Source organism: Quercus lobata, chromosome 11 (assembly GCF_001633185.2).
Source record: "Quercus lobata isolate SW786 chromosome 11, ValleyOak3.0 Primary Assembly, whole genome shotgun sequence".
NCBI lineage: Eukaryota > Viridiplantae > Streptophyta > Magnoliopsida > Fagales > Fagaceae > Quercus > Quercus lobata.
The window spans coordinates 29,003,749-29,028,642 of NC_044914.1; the positions used below are offsets into that span (position 1 = coordinate 29,003,749).

Below are 24,894 nucleotides of genomic sequence, written 5' to 3' on the forward strand. Positions count from 1 at the left end.
ATTTCTGATAGGTGATGGTAGTTTTTCAATATGCTACTGAAAGCTGGTCTTTCTCATCCCTATTGACTTTGATAGCTAATTTCCATGCATATAAGGTCCATAAAAACAGAAACTTGAGCTATGGTGCTAAAAGCTCCCATCCTTCCAAAGGTTTTTTTCTTTCCTTTCTCTTCAAATGCTCGGCAGTAGAAACAAGGGGATGACCCTCCAGTCTCTGAATTTTTTTTTCTTTCCAAACAAACCTTTCTAGCGAACCAAAACTTCAGAAACATGTTTTTATATACAGTTTTGGACTTTAGACTTTAGAAATGTGTGTATGTTTGTGTTTTTTTCCCCTTTTTGATAATATCTTGTATACTTCTTGTTTCCTCCTTGTTTTGCTCTTTAGTAGATTTTCTAACTTATTTTTGTAATAAGAAATTTAATTAAAAAAAAAAGAAAGGGAATGAAAAAAGAAGATAAAGCTACCAGAAAGCAGAAGATTTTCTTTGTCCTTTCCTTAAGCTCAAGTTACATAGTGGACAAGGCTAATTGATCTTGATCTATCTATCTATTTTATTGTAAGTGATATTTTTACATTGCATTTCATGACAGCTTGCCAAGCTCATAGACTGAAAAATTTTACGCTCCGTTTGTTTTGAAATGAAATATTTTCTGGAAAAATGTTTTCCCATTTCCAGGTGTTTGTTTGCATGTAAAATGTGATCAAGTTTGTAAAATATTTCCCGTTGACCGTAAAATCTTTTATAAAATGTTGTAAAATATTTTACCAAATTTTTGAGATCTTAAAGGTAAAACATTTTACAAAAATACACAGTAGCTTCCTTTCATCCCATTTGATGGCTAGGTCATTGGCCCAGTAGGTTGGATAGTTGCTGCTCTACTGGTAGTCTGTTGGCCGGAGCTGCCATTTCAGCGACTGGTGCGGGTGGTTTGGTGGCTAGAACTGCTGCTTTGGCAACTGGTGCTGAGTTTGGTCATGGATACACCGTTTCTGCGATCGGTGCCAGAGGTCTGATAATTGAAGCCATTTGAGCCATCGGTGCTGGCGGTCCGGTCATCAAAGACACCACTTTGGCCACCATTGCTGGCGGTCTGTTCACTGGAAATGCCACTCCATCTGTGGTTGCTGGAGCCACCATTCTGACTGCTGGTTCCAGCGGTCCAGTCGTCGGACCTCTAGCACCAGCAGCTCAGCCACTGGTTTTGGTGGTTTGCATGAAATAATTTACTGAATATGTTTTACATGTAAAATTTTGTACGTTTGAAAGTTTTTTACTTCCAAATAACAGGAGCTTTAAATAACCCAGTGAGAGACCCTTTTTTTTTGGGGGAGGGGGGGTGATGTTTTCTTTTTTTAGTGGGCTTTTGAAAATGAAAATTGACAACTACAATCAAGTTCCAAGAACTTGATGTCACTTTGGTGAGTTCACTCCCCATTTCATCTCTCCTTATATCATTACCTGCTTCCTTGATCATCATAGCAGAGAATTTATACCATTGTGTGCAGGAATCACACCATGCTGTGCTTGATAATTACTACAACCTGAATTTATTCCAATATTGGAGAAATTTTCACTTGATAATTTCATACACTATTGGATTTTTGCATTTGAAATTGATGTGTGTAACTTTAATGATTTAATCTGGATTCATTTTATTACTAAAGTATGTGATTCTTCTGTTCAAACTGTAATTTACCATGTATGATTGAGATAACTTGGTTTTATAAATTTTCAGGTATGTTATAACTCCATATAATGAGTATCCACAGCTACTTGTCTTACTCTTGAAATTGCTGAATGGCGAGTTAGCATGGTCTACCAGACGGGAGGCACTGAAGGTAGCTACTTAAGAATTAGATTTCTGAGTTTTATCCTGTACACCATTTTGTTGTACTAAGGTTGTTCTTGTTTAGGTCCTTGGAATTATGGGTGCCCTGGATCCTCATGTGCATAAACGAAATCAGCTGAGTTTGCCAGGGTTGCATGGAGATGTAGCTCGTGCTACCAGTGATGCAGGTCATGTTCAGTCCATGGATGATCTGCCTATGGATCTGTGGCCATCTTTTGCTACATCTGAAGATTATTATCCCACGGTAGTACATCAACCTGATATGTGACTTTATTTATTTTTGCTTGTTATATTAATTTCTGTGGCTCCAGGTTGCGATCAATTCTCTCATGCGAATACTTAGGGATCCTTCTCTTGCTAGTTACCATCAAAAGGTGGTTGGATCACTTATGTTCATATTTAAGGTATGTCACAAGGGAGTGTTTTTTTTCCTTTTTATTTTGTAGTATTCTATTTTAATTTTTTGTGTATTTGAGATACTTTTTTTTAACTGTTGTATAAATCTCCCTGATGTCTGATATAATTATTTTTATTATACTCTTATTTTGCGAGATTAGTCAATGGGTCTTGGTTGTGTTCCATACTTACCGAAGGTTAGCCTTTTAACTTTTGAGTTGTGATTGACTATTTTTCCCCTGTTTGGTTGAAACTTAGTTTGTAAACAGTGAAAAATGAAAAAAATTTGCTTCATATATATAAGTATTTCATATTCCCTGCTTGATATTAATGTACTTGTTAATTTGTCTATTCCTTTCATAGTTCGTCCTTACAAATGGGAATTGCATCTGATCTGTTTAATGAAATTTCGATATGCTTCTCCAGTTTCATGTATAATGCAAGGTAGAAAACTTTTAATGAAAACGAAAAAGTATAATATTTTGGAATTTCATTCTGTTAACTCATGGGAACTGCTGCGGATTTGTTTTCCCGTTGTTTATGATTGTTATATGCTGCTTCTACTCTACTAAGAAAAATTTAAATGTGTAATGCATGGGAGAAAACTCTAATGAGTATTTTCTGTCTTTATGTTTATCTCGATCTAAACTTTTTTTTTTTGATAAGTAAGAAGAAAATGTTATTGAAAAAGGAATAGAAGGAAAAATACATAAGAGTTCACGGTAGTGAACAAAGAGAAAAAAGAAACAAAAATTAACAAGCAGCCACTAAGCTATTCTAAGAGACAGAAGAAAATCCATATGTGTAGAACAATCCGAGTGACCCCAACACCAAGACCAATCAAAGAGGGTCCGTTGGCATAAAACTAACAATTTTTTTTTTTTTTTTGATAAGTAATAAAGATGTATATTCAAGAAAGCATAAAACTAACAATTGAACCAAAGATTTCCTAGTATCCTCAAAAGAACGCCGATTTCGTTCAGTCCAAATGACCCACATTAAACAGCCTGGAACCAAGTTCCAAATATCAGAATTATGCTTCCCAAGCCAATGTTACCAACAAAATAATAAGTCCGCTACTGAACCTGGTATAACCCAATCGATCCCAAACAGCTGAAGCATGTACATCCACAAAGAATGAGCTACCGGACAAAAAATTAGCAGATGATCCACAAATTCCTCATTACAACAGCACATACAACAACGATTTGCCAAAGGGTGACCACGAAGCATAAGGTTATCCAAAGTTAGAATTTGACTATGAGCTGCTGTCGACATAAAGAATGCCACCCTTTTAGGAACCTTAGCTTTCCAAATGCCCTTCCAAGGGAAAGTAGAAGGCGTTGCATTCCGAATCTTATGATAAAGAGGCCGAATGTCAAACTTCCCACTTCCATTAGGATGCCAACAAAGACTGTCACAACCTCCACCCCTAGGAATCTGAGTTTGGAAGAAATGAAGTAGGGAGTAGGAAGCTGCTAACTCCCAATCATTTTCCTTATAAAATCTTAAACTCCACACTTTGACATTATCACCAACTAGAGGACTTAACACTTCAGAAATGCAAGCTTCCTTATTGGCTGAACACTAATAACTGAGGATAAAGAGTTTTAGGAGAATTATCTCCAGTCCACTTATCATGCTAAAAAAGAATACGAGAACCATCCCTTACCACAAAAGACAAATGCTTAGACAAACTTTCCCACCCTTTACTAATACTCCGCCATAATCTACAACCATGAGCCCTTCTACAAACTCTAGTGCTCGAACCCCCTTTCCCCTCCCCATATTTCATGGCTATGACCCTCCGCCATAGATGAGTAATTTTGTGCCCATATCTCCAAAGCCATTTTCCTAATAAGGCCTGATTAAAAGACACAAAATTTTGAATTCCCAAACCACCTAACTCACACGGTAAGCAAACATTTTCCCAAGCCACCAAGGGGTATTTAAAGCACTCAATTGAGGAACCCCACAAAAAATTCCTCTGAATATGTTCTAATCTAGTCACCACAGCTTTAGGAATAGTAAAAAGGTAAAGATAATATGTCGGAAGGCTTGAAAGGGTACTTTTCAACAAAGTGAGTCTACCACCCTTTGACAAATAAAGCCGCTTCCAACTTGAAAGCTTCTTTTCCATCCTCTCTAGAATTGGATTCCAAATAGAGGTTGTTTTATACAAAGTTCCCAATGGCATACCCAAATAAATCATAGGCAAAGTGCCGACCCTGCATTGAAGAATATTAGCCAAAGTTTGAATGTTGCTCACCTCCCTAATAGGGACAATTTCACTTTTCCCCACATTCACCTTCAAACTAGTAAAAGCTTGAAAACAAGTCAAAGCCAGCCTAATGGAAAGCAACTTCTCTCTAAAAGCATTGTAGAAAAGAATGGTGTCATCAGCAAATAACATATGAGAAATTTGGATACCAGTAGAATTAATAGTTCTAACATGAAAACCTTGAATGAGACCACTTTCCTTAATTTTCTTCAGAATTCGACTTAAAACCTCCATGATCAAAAGAAAGAGAAGGGGAGACAACGGATCACCTTGTCTTAGACCTCTAAAGCTACCAAAGAAACCAGTAGGAGATCCATTAACCAAAATTGAGAAGCGAACGGTAGTGACATAAGTCCTTAGACATCTCCTCCATCTCCTCCAACAAATAGAACAAAGTGTCCTAATTCACGTGATCATAGGCTTTTTCAATGTTTAATTTACACCACCCCTGGAGTACGACACTTCAGTCTACTGCCTAGACATTTATTAGCAATAAGCACTGAATCCAAAATCTGTCTACCACCAACAAATGAATTTTGCAACTCCGAAATGAGTTTATTTAGCAGCAACCTCAATTTGTTAGCCAATACCTTAGAGAACAGCTTATACGCACTACCCGCTAAACTGATAGGCCGAAAATCTTTGATATTTAGTGCATTATTTTTCTTGGGAATCAAAGATAGAAAAGAGGCATTCAAAGATCGTTCAAACTCTAAGCTCCTATGGAAATGATCAAAGAAGGCCATAACATCCTTTTCCACTACACTTCAACATTTTTGAAAAAAGGCCATAGTGAAGCCGTTAGGACCTGGGGTTTTATCACCCTCCATTTCTTGAAGAACCTGTACCACCTTCTCCTTAGAAAAATCCCTCTCAAGAGCAAGCCGCTCATCCTCCTCAATTCTAGCAAACTCCAAACCGTCCGTAGAAGGACGCCAAGTATCTGACTTCGTGTACAAACCCTGATAAAAATGAACCACCTTAGACCACACCTCTTCCTCATCCTCATAACGGATACAATCCACCTCTATACCTTGAATATGATTAGTTCTATGGGAGTTTGCTACCTAATGAAAAAAGCGAGTATTATTGTCACCCTCCTTCACAAACAATATTTGGGACTTTTGTCTCCAAGAAATCTCCTCCAAAGAGGCTAAATGTGCAATATCACCTTTAATTTGAATACGACAAGATTGTTCCTCCTGCGAAAGACCCAACATGTCCTCCCCAGCATCCAAGCCCAACAATTCAGATAAAAGACATTTCTTCCTAAAGGCCAAATCCCCAAATTCCTCCTTATTCCACCTTTTCAAGTCATCTTTTAGAGCTTTTAATCTATGAGCCAGAATAAAGCTTGGAGAACCCAAAAAGCAATACCCATTCCACCATTGCCAAACTCTCTCTACAAAACCCTCATCTTTCAACCACATATTCTTGAACTTAAAGGCACTTCGATCTTTATTTACACTACCAGCTACCACCAAAAGTGGGCAGTGATTAGAAACTACTCGAGGGAGTACCATTTGAGACACGTTCCCAAAATGATCTACCCAATCCACTGATGCCAAGGTCCTATCAATTCTTGACATACAATCTGCCCTCGGATCTCTAAACCAGGTAGATGAAGCCCCTTCGAGAGGTAAGTCCACAAGGTAGTTAGCCTCAATGAAATCCGAAAAAGCAAACATAGCTGGGCTAAAAGCCTCACAGCCAAATCTCTCACTCGGATATCGAATGATATTAAAATCCCCAATAACACACCATGCTGTATTCCACCTAGAGTGCATCCTTGTGAGCTCCTCCCACAAAGCACCCTAATGACTATCATCATTAGGACCATACACTCCTGAACATGCCCATACAAAATCATCCACAACTCCCTTCAGTAAAATTTTAACTGAAAACTGACCTATAGCATAGTCAACTTTTTCATAAACTCTCTTATCCCAAACTAGTAACACCCCCCTGTGGTGTTGACTGCATCTAGAGCAACCCAGTTTAGGAACGGACTACCCCAAAGGCTTTGAACAACAGAAGAGTAACAAAGACAGCTTAGTTTCTTGAAAGTAAACAATATTACACTTCCACTCCTTGAGAAGATTTTTACTTACCTCTCACTTTTGAGGATTGTTTAATCCCCTAACATTCCATCATAAAAGCTGTAAACTCATTTAAAACTAGTAATAACCCTGGTACCTTTTGAAGAGCCTCTGTTCCTCCCCTTAGAGCATTAGCATTGGAGAATGCTAATGCCAAATCTAAGAGAAATTTGGAATTTTAAGCCCCAAAACCATCTGTATTGGAGAATGCTAAACAGCAGTATTGCAAATTTTTTTGCAATACTGCTACAGTGCAATTCTAAACATAGAATTGCACTGTAGCAAGTATTGTGTAAAAAAAAAAAAAAAAAAAAATTATTTGACTCTCTCTCCTCTGTCTCTCATCTCTCGTCTCTATCTCTCATCTCTGTCTCTCCATCGCTGAACCCAAAAACCAACACCACAGCGAAACAGCCACCTAGCACCATATCACGCCAACCCAAAAACCGAAACAGCCACCCGCAACCCAGCACCACAGAGCACAGCCAACGATCCACGACCACCTGCAACCCGCAACCCATATCATGAATTCGCAACCCAGCACAGCCAACGATCCATGACCACAGAGTACAACCACTCGCAACCCAGCACCACAGAGCACAGCCACCCGCAACCCATATCACGAATTTGCGATCCATGACCCATGATCCACAACCAGAGCAATGCGAGTACGAGCAGTGCGAGTACGACCCACGATCCACGACCCATGAAGTTTTGGGTTTTATTGAAGCCAAGTTGTGAAATTTAGGGTTTTTTGTTTGTGGGTTTTGTTGATTGATGCGTTTTTGGTTGATCTATGAAGTTTTGGGTGTTTGAGTTGATGGTTATTGTTGGACTATTTCACCACCTCACCGGAAATGAGGGCTCCGACGGAAGTTACAGATGGAAGAGAGCTGAAAATGAGAGAGAGGAGAGAGATGGGAGAGAAAAGATATAATTTTGAGATATATTATTTTATTATATAGAAATATTATTTTAATGAGTAAAAGAGGAAAATAGAAGTTTGGAATGTGGAAGTACTGTAAAATAGTATGGTATAATGATAAAGTGACTTTTTAGAATTGTAAAATAGAGTAGCATTGGAATTTTCCAATGCTAATGCTCTTAGAAGATACCCCATCATAATTAATTGAAGAAATCAAACTTTTAAGTTCCCTTAGCCCTTTCTGCCTTGAGTTTGCAATTCCTTTAGAAGTTCCAACGTTAACAACATCAATGCAGTCTTGTTCAAGAAGACGAAACAAAGCCAGACATTGATCTTCATGTTTAACAATAGGAAAACCCAAAATTTTACAGAAACTTTTCATCAAGCTCACACTCATTTTGATTTTTCACCTTTGACCCTAGAACCTCTCCCTCATCAACTTCCTGGGTCACCTCCAACTCCTTTTGTTCATTAGGATCCCACTTGGATAGAGGTGAACGCTCCAATAAGCCACTCTCTTCCTCCCCTTGAAAAAAACCACTAGGATTGACTCCACTATGTTCCACTATGGCAGAAAAGGTTCATACCCATCCTTTAATAGCTCATCCCCATCCAAGTAGCTCGACGACACTAACTCAGCAAGAGGATTGCACCATTTTTCTCTATTTTCACCTGATACTTACGTGGAATTATCTCTCTCCCCAAAACAGAAGCCCATCTCGTTACCTAGACTTGACAGAGGAGAAAACTGATTTTGATTAGCACACTGAGTCTGATGGTGAGAAAAATCAACAGTCTTAGGCCCTATCGGCCTCGCCGTCACCCCCTAAACTCATGTCACCAGACATTGGAATCAGGATCTCGACCCTTATACCCAGATTTGTCACTGCCTTGTTGATGAACCCAGACTTGCAAGCTTGCGTTGCACTCGCCACATCGTCGGTATGATCTCCTTCTATCTTGACAGAAGGTGTGACCACTTGGGCGACAGGAAGAGGGTCTGCGATGAGGGCAGAGTCACATCGTTCCGGTTCTGGCACCACTGCTATCATTGGCGACTCGGAAACTCCACTCGATTGCTTTCAAGCTCTCGCCCATTACTCATGTACACAGAGCAGCAGAACTTACTTGTATCAGGTTTGGCTTGACCAAAATACCCTTACTTTTTGAAGTCACTGGTGCCACGGGTCGGGCTTTATCAAGCCCACTTGTTTTTTTTGTAACATTTGGCCCACCACTTAACTCCTTGGGCCAGCTAAACTCCTTAGCACCTAGACAAGTCACCATACATTGCCCACCCTTAGGCTTACATACTCTCAAAGCCAAAATAGCAGGTGTCAACTTAAAATTAAATGCCTGCGTGGGTCTACCATTTATAAATGAAACATTTACTATAGAATCTTCATGAATCATGTTCTGCCCCAATTTAGTTCCAGTTTTTTCAAAATTCCTGATTTTTTGCTGATCCACGAACAGAAAGATTTTTCCCATTTTGGCCACCATTGGCAGACTGACCACCTCCACCACTATTATTGGAGGATACTCTGGCCATAGATACTGGTTTTGCACTGGATAAAAAATTCCTTAGCTCTTTCTGGAACAAAGATCAACCAGCATGATTAGAGCTTGCTGGTATCATAATACAACCTCTCCTAGTCCCTCCAAAATATTCTGCAATAACCTCAAAAAGACCAGCTTTATTTGATCTACCACAAAACTCTATCAACTTCCCATTTTCCTTGAGTCTCTTACAGTGTACATCTTTGACCAGGCACCCAGTCTCGTATGTTGGCAAGACAGGTAAGGATCCACTCCATGTATCTACGTCCAACCCAAATAGAACTCTTAACATCCCGGCGTGTCTCATGTATGGCATACGAATTAGACCACCCCACCCCCCCCTCCCCCCATCAAAAGAGAAAGAAAAAAGTTTTGCATCAATACAAAAAGACCTCTTACTGCCCCCATGGTCAGAGGATTGAGATGTAGGAGGGATATTTTGTGAGGTTTCTATGGTGGGAGTATTTGGTATGGCTAAAGGTGCAGGTACAAGGTTAGACGGTTTAGTCAAAACATGGTTAGGCCCCTGAAGTGGTGGGGATGGAGAAGGCAGGGATGGAGGAGGAGGGGGATAAGGATATGGGAAAAACCCGAACTGTGGAGGAAAGCATAGGGTAGAGGGAGGAGGAATATGTAAGGGTGGCAAGAAAGGAAAAAAAGATGGTGATGATTGAGGGATAGGGTGAGGGATGGGTGGAGGAGGGGGGTGGGGAGGAGGAGGCATCAGGCAATCATCAGAGTAGGTGATACGGGGTTTTGGAATGGGGTTTTATTGTGCCTAAACCTCATAGTAATATTGGGAGGGTCAGCTGGTGCATGTTAAACATTTTTTTAAAATTATTCTTGAATTTTACATGTAGTAAATTTTGGCTGACAGAGTTAATGTGTTTTTTTACGCCTGATCTAATTGTTCTTTGTACCCTTACATGTAGGTTTTGCCTGATCTCTTTCATACTGTTCGTACATGTGAAGATACTCTAAAGGATTTTGTAACATGGAAGCTTGGAACTTTGGTGTCTATTGTGCGTCAGGTATATTTTGATTTCATGCGATAGTGCTCACATATTATGATTTTGAGGTTTTTCTGGTTGTCACGTTTGGAATTTGATGAACCTGTGCAGCATATTCGAAAATATCTGCAAGATTTGCTGTCTTTAATTACAGAATTATGGTTGTCCTTCAGTTTTCCAGCTACTAGCCGTCCTCCACTTGGCTATCCAGTAAGTTTGTTATTTCTGGGTAGAATCAGCTGCATGTGAAATTGTTACCTTGATTAAACTTTCTTATTTTTATTTTATTTATGGCTATTATATAAAGAAGTCTTTGATCAGGTTCTGCACCTAGTGGAACAGCTTTGCTTGGCCCTCAATGATGAATTTAGAATGCATCTCCATTTCATTCTTCCAGGTTGTATCCAAGTTCTAAGTGATGCAGAACGGTTTAATGACTACACCTATGTTCCTGATATCCTCCATACACTTGAAATATTTGGCGGTTAGTGCTATTCATTTTTGAATGTCATGTGCATTGTTATTTGAAATATTATTACCAAAAAATGGCTATGTAATGCACGGGCAAAAGTAAGAGAGCTTGTAAGATGAACAAGAAACTTATGGCATATGTACTAAATATATTGAATTACAGTTAAAATGGTTAACAAACTGAAAACAGGGCCAATACGGACAACAAATTTGTCACTTGTGTTGGTTCAATGAACTTAGTGTTGGTTTGGATAGCACTTAAACGTGCTGCGTCTATTTTTTTTTTTTTTTTCAGCCACAACTGTTGACCTGGTCTTTTGTGAACAGTGCACTTATGCACTGTTCACGGGTCCCACAAACTCCATTTTTTATCAACTTTTTCATTAAAAATGAGTCCCACGGTACTATTTACACGTTTAAAAATTATTTTGCTACAGTGTTTTCAGTTTTCAGTTTCAGCAAAATAAGTTCTATCCAAACAGACCCTTAGTAATTTAGCTCGTGTCTATACTTTGTGTCATATAACCTAGGTTTTTTTTTTTTTTTTTTTTTTTTTTTTTTTTTTTTTTGTATGGACATGAGCAATCCTTACTTTGGACAATCTTATGCTAAGGAGGGGTCACTCTTTGGCAAATCATTGTTGCATGTGCCGGTGCAGTGGGGAATTTGTGGATCATCTCCTTCACTATCACGTAGCGTATTCTTTATGGGTTTTTATGCTTTAGGCTTTCGGTATTTAGTGGGTCTTGCCTGGCTCTGTGGTGGAAGTATTATTTTGTTGGAGTCATTGGCTTGGGAAGTATAATTCAGATATCTGGAATTTAATTCCAGGTTGTTTGATGTGGACTATTTGGATGGAATGAAATTGTCCTTCCTTTGAAAATTTTGAGAAGTCTTTGGTTGAGTTAAAAGGCCTGTGTCAGCGTAGCCTTTTTGATTGGTCTCGGTGCTGGGGTTTTATAGATTGTTCTTCTCTTCTACAGTTTTTCTCTCTTTTTGTTTGTTTTCCTTCTCTGTATTCTCTGTTCTGCTTTGTGTTTTCATGAGGTAGCTATTAATATATATCTTTCTTACTTATCAAAAAAAAAAGTTTCCTGTTTGCTGTTCTATCTGTCTTCTGTTTGTGATTTGCTGCTGTTCATTCTCATGAACATTTTGTATGTTTTTTTTTTTTTAATATTTAATTCATCAATAATGGTACTCATATTACCTATAGGAAAAAAAAAAGGTTAGGGAATTCCCTATTAGCAACATGCTACATAGGTGCTAAGGTATGGTAAAAAATGGGCAAGAGTTCCCACACTTTTATGAAAGGGTGTGGGTAACGAATTTAGTCCAAGATAATAGGATTCGTATAGGCACCTAGAATATAGGGTCTTTAACTAGGAAACTAATGGGAATAGTAGATACAATGATTTGGAGGAGCATAAACACTTTGTGACATAGGATCTTTAAGAATTCAGCACTACAATATAGATTTCTTGATGAGTTCTTGAATAAGGATTGATGTTTTAGAAAAGATTGAATTTGTTTGGGGTTGGAATTGGGGATAGAATAGAATACATGATAAATAAAAAACTAGGCAATCACAGCCAGGTTTTCCTAAGCAATCACACTTAAGTAGGAGAAGGCAATCGCACCCTCAAAGCTTGAAATAAGCTGCTGGAATTTTATTAGAATCATCTCACCATGAATATTATTGACTACAATAAATCCTTTATATAGGCTATTGTCAAATGCTTTCCATAGAAGGACTAGGACTCTAAATAACATATTACTAGAATGACTAGGATTATAACAAACAAAAAAGGACTCAAAACAGAAAATAAGATTCAAGGGTCTTTGGTACAGCCAAGGCCCCTTCCAAATTTCTGGAAACTACTGAATTGCCCTTATTCTAGTAGAACTTAATTAAAAGTGATCCAGCAGCTAATGAACAACAGAATAAGACTCGATATAACTTTATTATGACCAAGCAAGGTCCCAGAGAGCTCTCCATGATCCGAAACATCCCAAATTAATGCTTGAGCATTGTCTCTACATCTAAAACATCATCAGGAGAGAGCGTAACCTTTCAACATGGGGTGGTGCTAGATATCTGTTTCTTTCTTTGCTTATTTGTTTTTCTTTTTGTGCTTCTATGTGTGTATATAGACTGTGTACCTTGGTAGCACTTTTAAGATTTTCAATGAAATTATGTACATAATACATATAAAAAAATATTGGTGGTAATAGATATATGTATTAGAAGATGGAAAAGAAGAGGTATTACACAAAGAAACCCAAGGATCAGGTGATGGGTTTTGAAGGATAAGAAACAAGATGTGTTTAAAGATAAAATGATCAAAGAAGGCAATTGGAACTTGGACAGATGTTGATAAGATGTGGAATGAAATGATGTGTTTAAAGATAAAATGATCATAGAAGGCAATTGGAATTTAGATGGAGATGTTGATAAGATGTGGAATTAAATGACTAATTGTATTAAAAAAGTGGCTAAAGACATTTTTGGAGAATCTACACAATGTGGGCAACCGACTAAGGAGACTTGTTGGTGGAATAAGGAGATTCAAGCAGCAATTAGATTGAAGAGAGAGCTATAGAAGCCTGCCTAGAGAGGGATGCTTCTTGGAGGAAAGTAGTGGAGTGTAAGTACAGTATTGTTTGGGGTGGATGGTGTTCAAAAGAGGACAGAGGTGGATATGGAATCTGTTTATGGAAGTATATTCATTCGGGATGGAATTATTTTGCCAGGTTTGTGTCATTTTCAGTTGGGAAAGGAACCAATGTTTGTTTTTGGCTAGATTGGTTGTGTGGGGATGGGGTTCTAAAGGATGCATTCCCAACTCTATTTAGCTTTGCTTATGATAAGGGGGCTACTATGGTGGACTAATTGAGTTGGAAAGATGGTTCCATGATTTGGGATGTTACTTTATGGAACTTCTATACTCAATAAAGATCAAGAGGGACGTGGAATATTTTGTATCAGTGGCAGACTAAGGGTTGTTTATTGGAAGTTAAGTCTTTTTACAGAGTTCTTACCAATGAAGGTGTCAAGTCTTTTCTATGGAATAGCGTTTGGATGGTCAAAGTTCCGCTCAGGGTTGCCTTTTTTAATTGGACTGCTGCTTCGGTTGGGTAGGATTCTCACTATTGATAATCTTTGCTGTAATAAAGTTTGTGTGATTAAGTGGTGTTACATGTGTAAGAAGGCTGGGAAGACTGTTGGTCATTTGTTTCTTTATTGTGATTATGCTACTGAGATGTACCTATCAAAAAAAATTATGCTACTGAGATGTGGTTCCTTATTTTCTGTCTCTTTATCTTTGGCTGTGTTACCTACCAATTTCTCCTTTACTTTGCTTGCATTAATTGATTGTTGTTCTTTTTCTTGATGTTGTTACTTTCTTAGTATATTTATTGTGTATTAAGGGGCTCTTTTTTATTAATAAAATTTTATTTATTCATAATAAAAACTCATTAAAGCTTTTCATTACTTACCCCCCAAAAAAAGGGACGTATAGACAATGCTGTTTATGACAATTAGTCAATTATAAGGTGGCAAAGAGGGAAGCAAAAAAGGTTGTACAAGAGGGTAAATGGAAGGCGTATAATAAATTATATAGCAAGTTGGAGGAGGGAGAAAAAATTATTTATAAACTTGCTAAGACAAGGGAAATTAAAACAAGAGACTTGAATAATGCCCATTTTGAGGACTTGGAGAAAGCAGGAGACTTGAATAATGCCCATTTTGGCGGGAAGAGGAATAACCGGCATTTTGAGGACTTGGAGAAAACAGTTTTAGATTTCAAACTTTTCTTCTTCAGGACTCTTCTGGATAAGGATGACAATTTTATCCCGCTCCGCTTAACCTACCCCTTTCCGCTTTGCCCTGCATGAGTTTTCCTCACCCTGCAAAGTTGGTAGGGCGGGGATGGGGCAAGATTTTAGCCCTGCACCATGGGGCAGGACGGGAATGGGTTTAGACTTTTTAGACCCACACTGCCCCACCCCTCCCCATCCCCGCCTCACATTGTTAAGGGTTATAATTGTAAATTTTTCATACTCAATAACCCTACTATTAACAAACATATCAATATTAGCTTATTTTATTCTACCCAATGTAGTTCTTTGCCTTTATTTTGTTATGTGTTATACTATGATATTTTTTTTGTGATTGTATTGTTAAACACTTGGATATATTATTCAATTTTTTCTAAAAATTGATTTGATTTTATGGGATAAATTTAATTGTAATTTCAAGTATATTTTTATTAATGAAATAGTCTTCATTAAAAAAATTGTACTAGTTATAGGGAAAATTAACAAAAAAGTAGAGTTTTACGGGGTGGAGCGAGGCTTCGCGGGGCCCCAAGGGGCGGGGATGGGGTGAGAAAGTTTTCTCCGTTATACGGGGCGGGGCGGGGATAGGGCAAGACAAAACCATGCGGAACGGGGACGAAGACCCTATCCATCGGCCCCACCCTGCCCCATTGCTATCCCTACTTCTGGATTGGGTTGCAGTGTTAGGATGTCATTCTTTCACTTCAGCTCATGATTTATTTTCTGTTCATGGATTTTTGGACTTTTGTACTTTATGCTCTTGATTTGTACTTGGTCCTGATGTATACCTTCTTGTATACTCCAGTTGCACTTTTCTTCTTTTAATAATATATTTTTATTACTTATCAGAAAAAAAAAAATGCCCATTGCTTTAAAGATGAAGATCAAAGAATGTTAGTCAAAGAGGAGTAAATTAAAGAGAGATGGAAAGGTTATTGTGATAAACTTTTTAATTGAAATGATACAAAAGAATGGAGTAACCCGATAGAGGATAGAAACAATAGATCTATTCAAAGGATTAGAATGATCGTGGTAAAAGACGCATTAAGGAGGATGAGAAATGGATATGCTGTGGACCAGATATGGAAGTGCTTTGATGATGTGGGAGCATGTTGGTTGACAAACCTTTTTAATAAGATCTCAAGTGTTTACAAAATGCCTAGTGATTGGAGGAGAAGTAGTATAATACCCATTTACAAGAACAAGAGGGATATTCAAAACCGTACAAATTACCGTGGAATTGAACTTATGAGTAACACCATGAAACTTTAAGAGAGTGATTGAACATAGGTTAAGACATGAAAAAAAAAATATATCAATGAATAAATTTGGTTTTATGCTGGGACAATTTACCATGGAAGCTATTTTCTTGCTTAGACATCTAATGGAAAAATATAGAGAGGCCTGTAAAGGGCTTTATTTGGTTTTTTATTTGTTTTTTGATAGATAACAAAAAATTTTATTAATAAAAAAATAGCCAACCCGAGTACATTGGGGATGTACTGTGGGGGAAATCAAGAACCAAAATTACGATGATCAAGCAAAATGGGAAAAACAAGAACAATGCGACAAATTTATACTCCAATCAAGGAGAGTATGTAAGAAAAAAGACTCAATCTCTAGCAATGACCATTCGCATCCCTCAAAGTATCTAGCATTCCTTTCGCTCCAAATACACCACATCAAATAATGTGGCATAAGTCTCCAAAAATCTATATTGCGATGTTGCTTGAATTTACCTTGCTAAGACTCAAAACAACTTGATTACCTCAAAGAGGCATAACCCATTGAAGTCCAAACAAACACAAGGACCACATCTCAAAAGCTATAGGGCAATGAAGAAGAAGATGATCCATCGACTCCCCACACCTTTTACACATGTAACGCCAATCAAGAATGATAATATGCCTTTTGTGAAGGTTATCAATTGTAAGAATCTTACCTAAAGAAGCTAACCGTGAAAAGAAAGCCACCCTTGGAGGAACCTTTGATTGCCACATCAACCTCCAAAGAAAAGTATAGAGAGATTGACAGTTCCTTTCCATTCTTCCTATACCTGGGAAGGTTGCTAAGGGGGAGAGGGTACTTTTAATAAGGAGGAGAGGGTACTTTTAATAAGAGTAACCTTGTCCCCCTTAGATAAATATAGCCTCTTCCAACTTGCTAATCTTCGCCCCATCTTTTCTAAAATAGGATTCTAGATTGACAGTTTCTTGAATTTAGTGCCCAAAGGAGGTCCCAAATATTTCAAAGGAAGTGAAGAGTGCCTACAACCCAACAACCCCACCAACACATCCAAATTATGTACCTCTCCAACTAGAACCAACTCTGATTTCTCCAAATTAATTCTTAAACCTAATACTTCCTTAAGTCTAGTCAGAATCACCTTCAAAGTAGCTAATTCATTAGGGCCAGCATTGTAAAAAATAAGAGTGTCATCTACAAATAAAAGATGAGACACCATCAACGAAATACTGGGTGAAGAACCTACAGAGAAGCCCGAAAATTGCCCCACAAATGCATCCACATCCAACATGTAGTTCAAGGTCTCCATAACAACATCAAAGAGCAACGGAGAGAGAGGATCCCTTGCCTAATCCCCCTAGTGTTTCCAAAAAAATCCAAAGAACTCCCATTAATCAAAAATGGAAAATTTAACCATAGAAATGTAACACATAATCCATTTTCTTCACTTATTTGAAAACTCACATCACTGCGACATATACGTATGAAAACCCCAACTCACATGGTCATATGCCTTCTCCACATCCAACTTACACAACACCCTTGGAATCCCTGTCTTCAATCTACTATCAATGCATTCAAAAGCAATTAAAACGGAATCCAAAATTTGTCAACCTTTCACAAATGCAGTTTGTGAATCTGAAATAAGTCCATATGCCACTTTTCGAAACCGATTAGCCAACACCTTTGAAATAATCTTATAAATCTCATCAACTAAACTAATTGGCCAGAAATCCTTGATCTCCACAGCATCAACATTTTCAGGAATAAGGGCAAGAAATGAAGCATTAAGACTCTTTTCGAACATAGCTTGAGTATGAAAATTCTGAAAAACTTCCATAATCTCATTCTTCACAACACTCCAACAAGATTGGAAGAAAGCCATGGAAAAACCATCTGGACCAGGAGCCTTATCACCTTTGAAGCCATTAATCACCCGAAATACCTCATCTCATCAAAAGGCCTATCTAACCGCAAGCATCTTCCCAAATGGTGTTCTTTTTTGTGAGCTAAATTTTAGAAGATACAGTGAAGATTGGGAATTGGAATCCTTTTATAGTTTAATGTCTAGAATTTATGGAGCTTCTTTGAGAGGAGTTGGGGACGATAAGATGTGTTGGAAACTTGCTATGGGAAGAGGTTTTGCTGTTCGTTCTTATTATCAAGTTTTGACCAAAAGTTTCGATCAGTCTTTCCCTTGGAAGACTATTTGGAAGTCTAAGGTCCCTTCTAGTGTTACTTTTTTTGTTTGGTTTGTAGCTTTGGGGAATATTCTGACTATTGATAGTCTTAGGAAACGGAAGATTTTGATTTTGGATTGGTGTTGTATGTGTAAAAGAAATGGGGAATCAGTAGACTACCTCCTTATCCATTACCCTATTGCTTTTGATTTGTAGTCTATGGTGTTTACTTTCTTTGGCATTCACTGGGTTATTTCGAAAACAGTTGTGGAGCTGTTGGCTTGTGTGCAAGGAAAGTTTAGGAGGCATTGGAATGCTGCTATTTGGATGGCTGTGCCCCCATTTTTGATGTGGTGCATTTGGCGGGAGTGGAATAACCGACATTTTGAGGATTTAGAGAGATTAGTTTCAGATCTTAAACTCTTCTTCCTTAAAACTCTTCCGGATTGGGTTGCAGTGTTAGGCTTTTGTTCTTTTTCTTCAGTCCATAGTTTCATGGACTTTTGTACTTTATGCACTTGATTTGTTTTTTTTCCTTGATGGATACTTCCTGTATACTCAGGTGACACCCTTCTTCTTTTAATATATTTTTATTACTTATATAAAAAAAAAAAAACCAACAAGCATCTTCCTCAGAGATTCTAGAGAATTCCACATCATCTAAAACAGGTCTGTGAAATACAGTTTCAGAATAAAGCTACCTATAGAAATGAGAAATACATTCTACTATGGCCTAGAGAAATAATAGGATAGGTCCCTTGGTGTTAGGAGCTTTCCTTGTTGTTGATAATGGCATGAAAAAGAATGGTGCTTGGGCGGCACTAGGCCAATCACATGGCTTTATGTCTCTTCAACACATTGATGGTTTCTCATGCCAGATTCGTAATTCTCCTAAGTGCTCTTTAAGGGGGACATTCTCGGTCCCCCAACCTGAGTTGGATCAATGAACAGTGTATAGGGGCAGCACGTGGAGGCGCCTTGCTCCATATGATGCCCTAAGGCCATGGCAAAATAGGGCCATGGTGGGTATAGTTAGTTTCAAGATGGGTGATAGCAGGTGGTATCGACCCTTGAGTGCTGGTGCATGGCATTGTTGGCTTAGTGGCTGGCTGCTTGTGTGTGGGCTTGGTGGCTTCTATGCAAGGTAGGGCTATGCATGTGCTGATGTGTAGTGGCAGTTACCAAGCAGTTTCTGGTTTTCTAGATCTTTAGGTCTGCTGTGTAGGGGCTGAAAACGTGGAGAATGAACTAAGACAGTATCAGTTGATGGTGTCTTAAGTCAGACTCAAGTGGTAGCTTGTCCAAGACCCAGACAGTTACTTGGCAGTAATTGCCATTGCAGTTATTTTTGTGTATATGACCCTTATGCTGTTAGGGGTGTCAATAGCAGGGTGTACTTTGCCTTAGAGAGAATTCTGTGTATTTCTCTAGGCTTGTAAGGGTTTCCTTTGTACTTGAGATTAAGTAATAAAGGTTAAGTAATAAAGGTTGGGGGTGTTTCCTTGTAAACATAGTGTGTGTTGTGTGAGTGATTGTCCCTAACAAATTTGTTCTAAGTGTGTTCTTGCATTGTGGTGTTGGCCGAGCTTAAGTCAGGGACTTAGGGCCATCACAGGAAGAAAATTTGAGTGAAAAATTGACCCTGTGACACTTGGTGAGGTTATGCGGTGGGTTTGCAAAAGGAAGGAGTTCTTCTAAGGTATATTATATTGATTGAGGATATGTATGATAGAGTTGTCACTAGTGTGAGAACAAGAGGAGGCATCACAAGTGAGTTTCTTATTATTATAGGTTTGCATCAAGGATTAACTTTAAGTCCGTATCCTTCTGTATTAGTGATGGATGAGCTCACTTAATTGATTAAAGAGGTAGTCCCTTGGTTTATGCTTTTTATAGATGTTATAGTTTTAGTGGATGAAACTAGAGGTGGAGTTAATGCTAAGTTAAAAATTTGGTTAGACACTAGAATTTGAAGGCTTTTAATTAAGTAGGACTAAATCAGAGTACATGGAATTTGAAACAAAGATGAATAAATGGTAAGATTTGATGGTCAATATCATGGATGGATAATTCATAAAGATGAAGAGATTGAAGAGAGTTGGATGGGTGAAGTGGAGAAGTGCATTAAGAGTGTTTTGTGATCATAAAATACCTATTGAGTTAAAGGAAAAAAATTTACAAGATTTCTATAAGACCAGCTATGCTCTATCGTACTGGAATGTTGGGATGTTAAGAAGTAAAATATTCATAAAATGAGTGTAGCTTGAAAGAGATTTTTAAGATGGTTAAGTGGACATACATAGAAGATAGGATTCAAATGAAATTTTTTTTGAGATCTTTGTTTGAACATTGTACTATGATTGGGGGGAAATGAGTAGACATGGCAAAATAGGTCATAATTTTTTGACGCGACCTGTTTGACCCGCAACCTGATTGACCCGTTTAAAAATGACCCGTTTTGACCTGCGACCCGATTGACTAGACCCGACCCGCCTGTTTTGCCACGTTTACCAACGTTGAGTAGATTGAGATTGAGGTGTAATTCTTATAAAATATTTACATATTCTTCTTTACTTAATATGTTATGTACTCCATTATAGTTTGTTATTCTTTACTTGCCACCTTCATTTTCTCTTCTTACTTTAAACAGATCAAAAATTATACCAAGATTAGCTTTTAGAAATCTGGAAAAAGAGTTGCACCAAATTTGGGTATCAAGTCAAGTGTTTAGTGGTAATTGGTAACAATATCACCAAAGAGAATCTAATCATAGTTAAGGAACTCATAAACAATTAACAGATTCCATCTATTTCAAAAAAAAAAAAAAAAACTTGTTTGAAAAATTTGGGTAAACTCAACCTGACTCACAACCTGACTTGACCCGTGACCCACAACCCGATTGACCCGTTTAAAAATGACATGTTTTGACCTGTGACCTGGTTGACCCGCAAACCTGATTGACCCGCCTCGACCCGTCTTGCCCGTTTTGCCAAGTCTAGAAATGAGTATCCGTTTGTAATTCTTTAAGGGCACTTGTGTTTGAGCGTATTTTCTTTCTAATAAATTATTTTCTCACTTATCAAAAACATAGTCAATTTGCTAAAAGCTGAGGATGTCACTTATTGATGAAAAGATGAGAGAGAGTCACTTGATATGGTTTGGTTATGTTTAGAGTAGAGCAATTAATACGCTATGAATGAATTGTTTTTTTTTTTTTTTTTTTTTTCTTTTTTGGTTGATAAGTAATATGCTTTGACTAATATGCTGGTGAGAAAGAGTGACTTGGTTCAAGTTGGGGGAATGAAAAACAATAGAGGAAGACAAAAAATAACATTAGTAGAAGTTGTAAAAAAGGACATACCAATTAGGAAAGTAACATAGAGTATGATTTTGGATAGTATAGAATAATGGAAAAGAATATATGTTGCCGAGCTTGACTAATCCGTTGAGGATTCATAACCAACCCCAACGAATTTGCGACTAAGGCTTGGTTGTTGCTGTTCAATGACCTTAGTAAGTTGCAGGATTTCACTGAATTCTTACTTAGTAAGTCAAGTAAGAGTTCTAACTATCATGAAAATTATAGAATTACTGTCTATGCAGTCTAAAACCAACGATGAATGTGGTACTCAAGTTTGTAGATACCTTGCAGAAAAAAAATGCGATCTCAGGCTTTTAACCTCAGTGCCTGGGAGCATTGGTTCAGTCTCTGTCTTCCATTTTACATTACATTATAGTGAGAATTATGGAACTGCTTTTTGGATGTTGAAATATTTAAAGAACTTCCGGTTTCTGGTTTGCAATGTAGGGACGTTGGATGAACATATGCATCTTCTTCTTCCTGCACTTATTCGCTTGTTTAAAGTAGATGCTTCTGTTGATATAAGAGCTGCTGCTATAAAAACATTGACAAGATTGATACCTCGTGTGCAGGTTGGTTACATGTGGTTATATACCTGTAGCTATTTTGTTTATTGTATTTCCAAATTTTTTGTTGATTATTTTATCAATAATGTTTTATTTTCTATCATCAGGTTACCGGTCACATATCTTCTCTTGTGCATCACTTGAAGCTGATTTTAGATGGGTCAGTGCCTCTTAATTTCAAATTATAAAAAGGACTGGAAGCATCCTTTTTTTTTTTTTTCCCAGTTTGAGAGCTAAATGATTCTACAAAATATGTGAAGGGGTCAGATCCTGAGATCACGTGGTTTATTTAACTGCCTTCAGAATCAAATCAAACAAAAAAGGCATTCTTGCAAACCTATAAGTTGAATTTTTTAGAGATACTTATTTTTAATAACTAGGTGCAAACTATGTATATGGAAAATCAATTCATTCTAGAAAAAGGAGCAAAAACAACATCACAGAGAGTGTGACATGGTTCCTTTTTGTTTTCTTCTGGCAATTGGTTTTACTTGATTTGCATTAATTTTTAATAAGCGCTAGAATTATGATGCCCTTTCCTCAATATGAGGACTTTGTTGAATCACTACAGGCATGTCATATATGTTAATTCCAACCTTATTTGTGCATGCCTGTGTGATTTGTTTTTTCTTTCCACTTTTTTGTCTTTTGTGTAAGAATGAATCACCATCAGTTAAGGTTATTTTATTTTTATAATGTTTCAATTATTGATTCATTAAGGGCTGGAAATTATATATATATATATATATATATATTTTTTTTTTCATATTGTTTCAATTATAGGAAATATTTTTATCAAAAAAAGAAAAGAAAAGCTCACGACTGGAAATTAATATAATTGAAGTCACAGACATGAAATTTTAAATAGAGTTAAAATTGTTAACGATTTCCACCATTCATACATGTGACTATTAAGTCCTTTTTTCTTTTATTTCTCTTTTGATAATGTTTCAATTATTGATTCTTTTTCAAAGGCAGTGCATTTTGTAGAAAGCTTCTCTACTTCATTTGCAGCCAATCCAGGTCTCAGCATGCTTCTATCTGGTCTGATGTTGTGATCAATTTTTCTTTCTTTTCAACCTTTCAATACTGAAATTTCATCATTCTGCATGGTTAGAATTGGAGATAGTATTTTAATAATGCTCTAGGCTTTGAGTGTTTTCCTCTCTTTGGTGATTCTATTATCACTGAATCTTTGGCATCATTTGCCTTTGAACTTTCTGGACGTGTGGTTTTAAGTTAATATAGGTTGCTAAATAATTCTCTACTAACTGCATCTCTGACTTAACTTCAAGATAATCAGGCATCTTTACCATGATGTGTTTCTTTTTTGGTAAAAGTAAAACTAACATTTGTCTTTTGTTACCTCAAGTATGATGCTTCAATTTTGTAAGCTGTTTATTTACAGGAAGAATGATGAGCTCCGGAAGAATGCTGTGGATGCTCTTTGTTGTCTGGCTCATGCCCTTGGGGAGGACTTCACCATTTTCATTCCATCGATACATAAACTTTTGTTGAAACATCGCTTGCGGGTGTTGTTTCTCTTCCTAATTTGCAAATATTTTTTTTTTATATAAATATCTTAATTTTATATCTGATCCACATCTTTTGCGTTTGGAGAGTTCAACTACATTTATTTTTTTTCCATCAGCATAAGGAATTTGAGGAAATTGAAGGGCGCTTACAAAGACGTGAACCGTTGATCTTGGGGAGTATGGCAGTCTCCCAAAGATTAAGCCGACGACTTCCAGTAGAGATTATTAGTGACCCATTAGAAAATAAGGAGATTGACCCTTATGAGGATGGGTCTGATGTTCAGAAACATCTCAGAGGCCATCAGGTATGTCTCTTCTTTGCATACTCATCAAAAGATACATCTTTTTTTTTTTTTTTTTTAATACACACTTTGTAATGTATGTTACTGCTGTGGTGTACATCACTGTTGTCAAAATATCTTGCAAGCCAGGCAGTGGCCATGGAAAAAGACTAGGTGCTAACTAAGTTCTTAATTAAATGTAAATATAGAAATTACTAATACAAGATCATTTGAAAGATCTGGAACTATTTGTGGAAATAATTCGTTTATTTGTTCATTAATAAAACTTCATTACTTATGGGAAAAAAAAATTTTTGGAAGTAATTTCTCTCTTTTAGTTTCAATTTCTGAAAATAAGAAAACCTATCACTTGGATTTCTTATTGTTGGAAAGCTTGTATGAGCAGTAACATTGTGTTATATATGTACTCTTTTAGTGTCCTTGATGAGGTGTAACCAAAAGCTTTCATTTTCAGAATAATCCTTATCCTCTGTAACTAACTCTCCTATATAAGTGGAATGTAGAGGCTGAAGGATGGAATAATTCTATGCTCCTAACATGGTATTAGAGTAGGACTGAACTTTTTCTTATCTCTGGTTCAATTGTCTTTGCCTTTCTCCTTATTTTGTTTTTCTTTTCCTTTGTTCTTCCAATTTCCTTTTTCTTTTCATGCTTTGGGTTGCCTTGTTGATTGGCTTGGCTTGAATAATGTTGGGAGGTTTAAGAAGACATTAGAGGGCTGTTTTCTTCAACACCATTATTATCTTTTAGGTCAGGTAGTGGAATAACAGAGCTGTGAGCATGGCTTCTGTGTTTGTTGCATAGGGTGTTGTTTATGGAAGGTTTACACTGTCTAAAGGTGGTTTTTGGTAGATTGGTGGAGGTTCATGGCAGTTCCAGGTGGTTTTTGGTAGCTCTCAATATGTCTGGCACTAGTATGGTGGTTTATGATGAGATTTGTTGAAGGAATGTGTATTTTGGTTGTCATTGACCTGTGCTCGTGCTGGCATGGTAGTGGATAGTAGTTTCTTAACATTGCCAGTGTTATGGCTCATTGGAGTTCTCTGTTTGGTTCATGATATTTGCTATTCCTTTTCTGGACAAGGATAGCCTCAGCTGGTTTAACATTTGACCTCTGTTATAATCACAGTTTCAGCCTCTGATTTGTTTTGGTAAACCTGAGCTTTTTGGGCCCAGATCCAGCCCAGTTTCAAGTTGGTCCAATTCTGGCCCTGTAAATGTTTAACCCAACACCTGACCCGACAGATATGATCCGATTCAACATGA

General features: G+C 37.4%; 1 protein-coding gene across 2 annotated transcripts in view; it reads left to right on the forward strand.

Moving 5' to 3' along the window:
• Positions 1-24,894, forward strand: part of LOC115968055 (serine/threonine-protein kinase TOR) — a 90,881-nt gene that overhangs the window by 23,382 nt on the left and 42,605 nt on the right. For both annotated transcript variants that reach the window (XM_031087254.1, XM_031087255.1), the window contains 11 exons: positions 1,741-1,843; positions 1,919-2,098; positions 2,166-2,258; positions 2,412-2,447; positions 10,048-10,146; positions 10,237-10,335; positions 10,447-10,609; positions 21,673-21,797; positions 21,899-21,951; positions 23,200-23,323; positions 23,443-23,631. In XM_031087254.1, the coding sequence (XP_030943114.1) occupies positions 1,741-1,843; positions 1,919-2,098; positions 2,166-2,258; positions 2,412-2,447; positions 10,048-10,146; positions 10,237-10,335; positions 10,447-10,609; positions 21,673-21,797; positions 21,899-21,951; positions 23,200-23,323; positions 23,443-23,631 (1,264 nt within the window). The remainder of the gene's footprint in view (positions 1-1,740; positions 1,844-1,918; positions 2,099-2,165; positions 2,259-2,411; positions 2,448-10,047; positions 10,147-10,236; positions 10,336-10,446; positions 10,610-21,672; positions 21,798-21,898; positions 21,952-23,199; positions 23,324-23,442; positions 23,632-24,894) is intronic.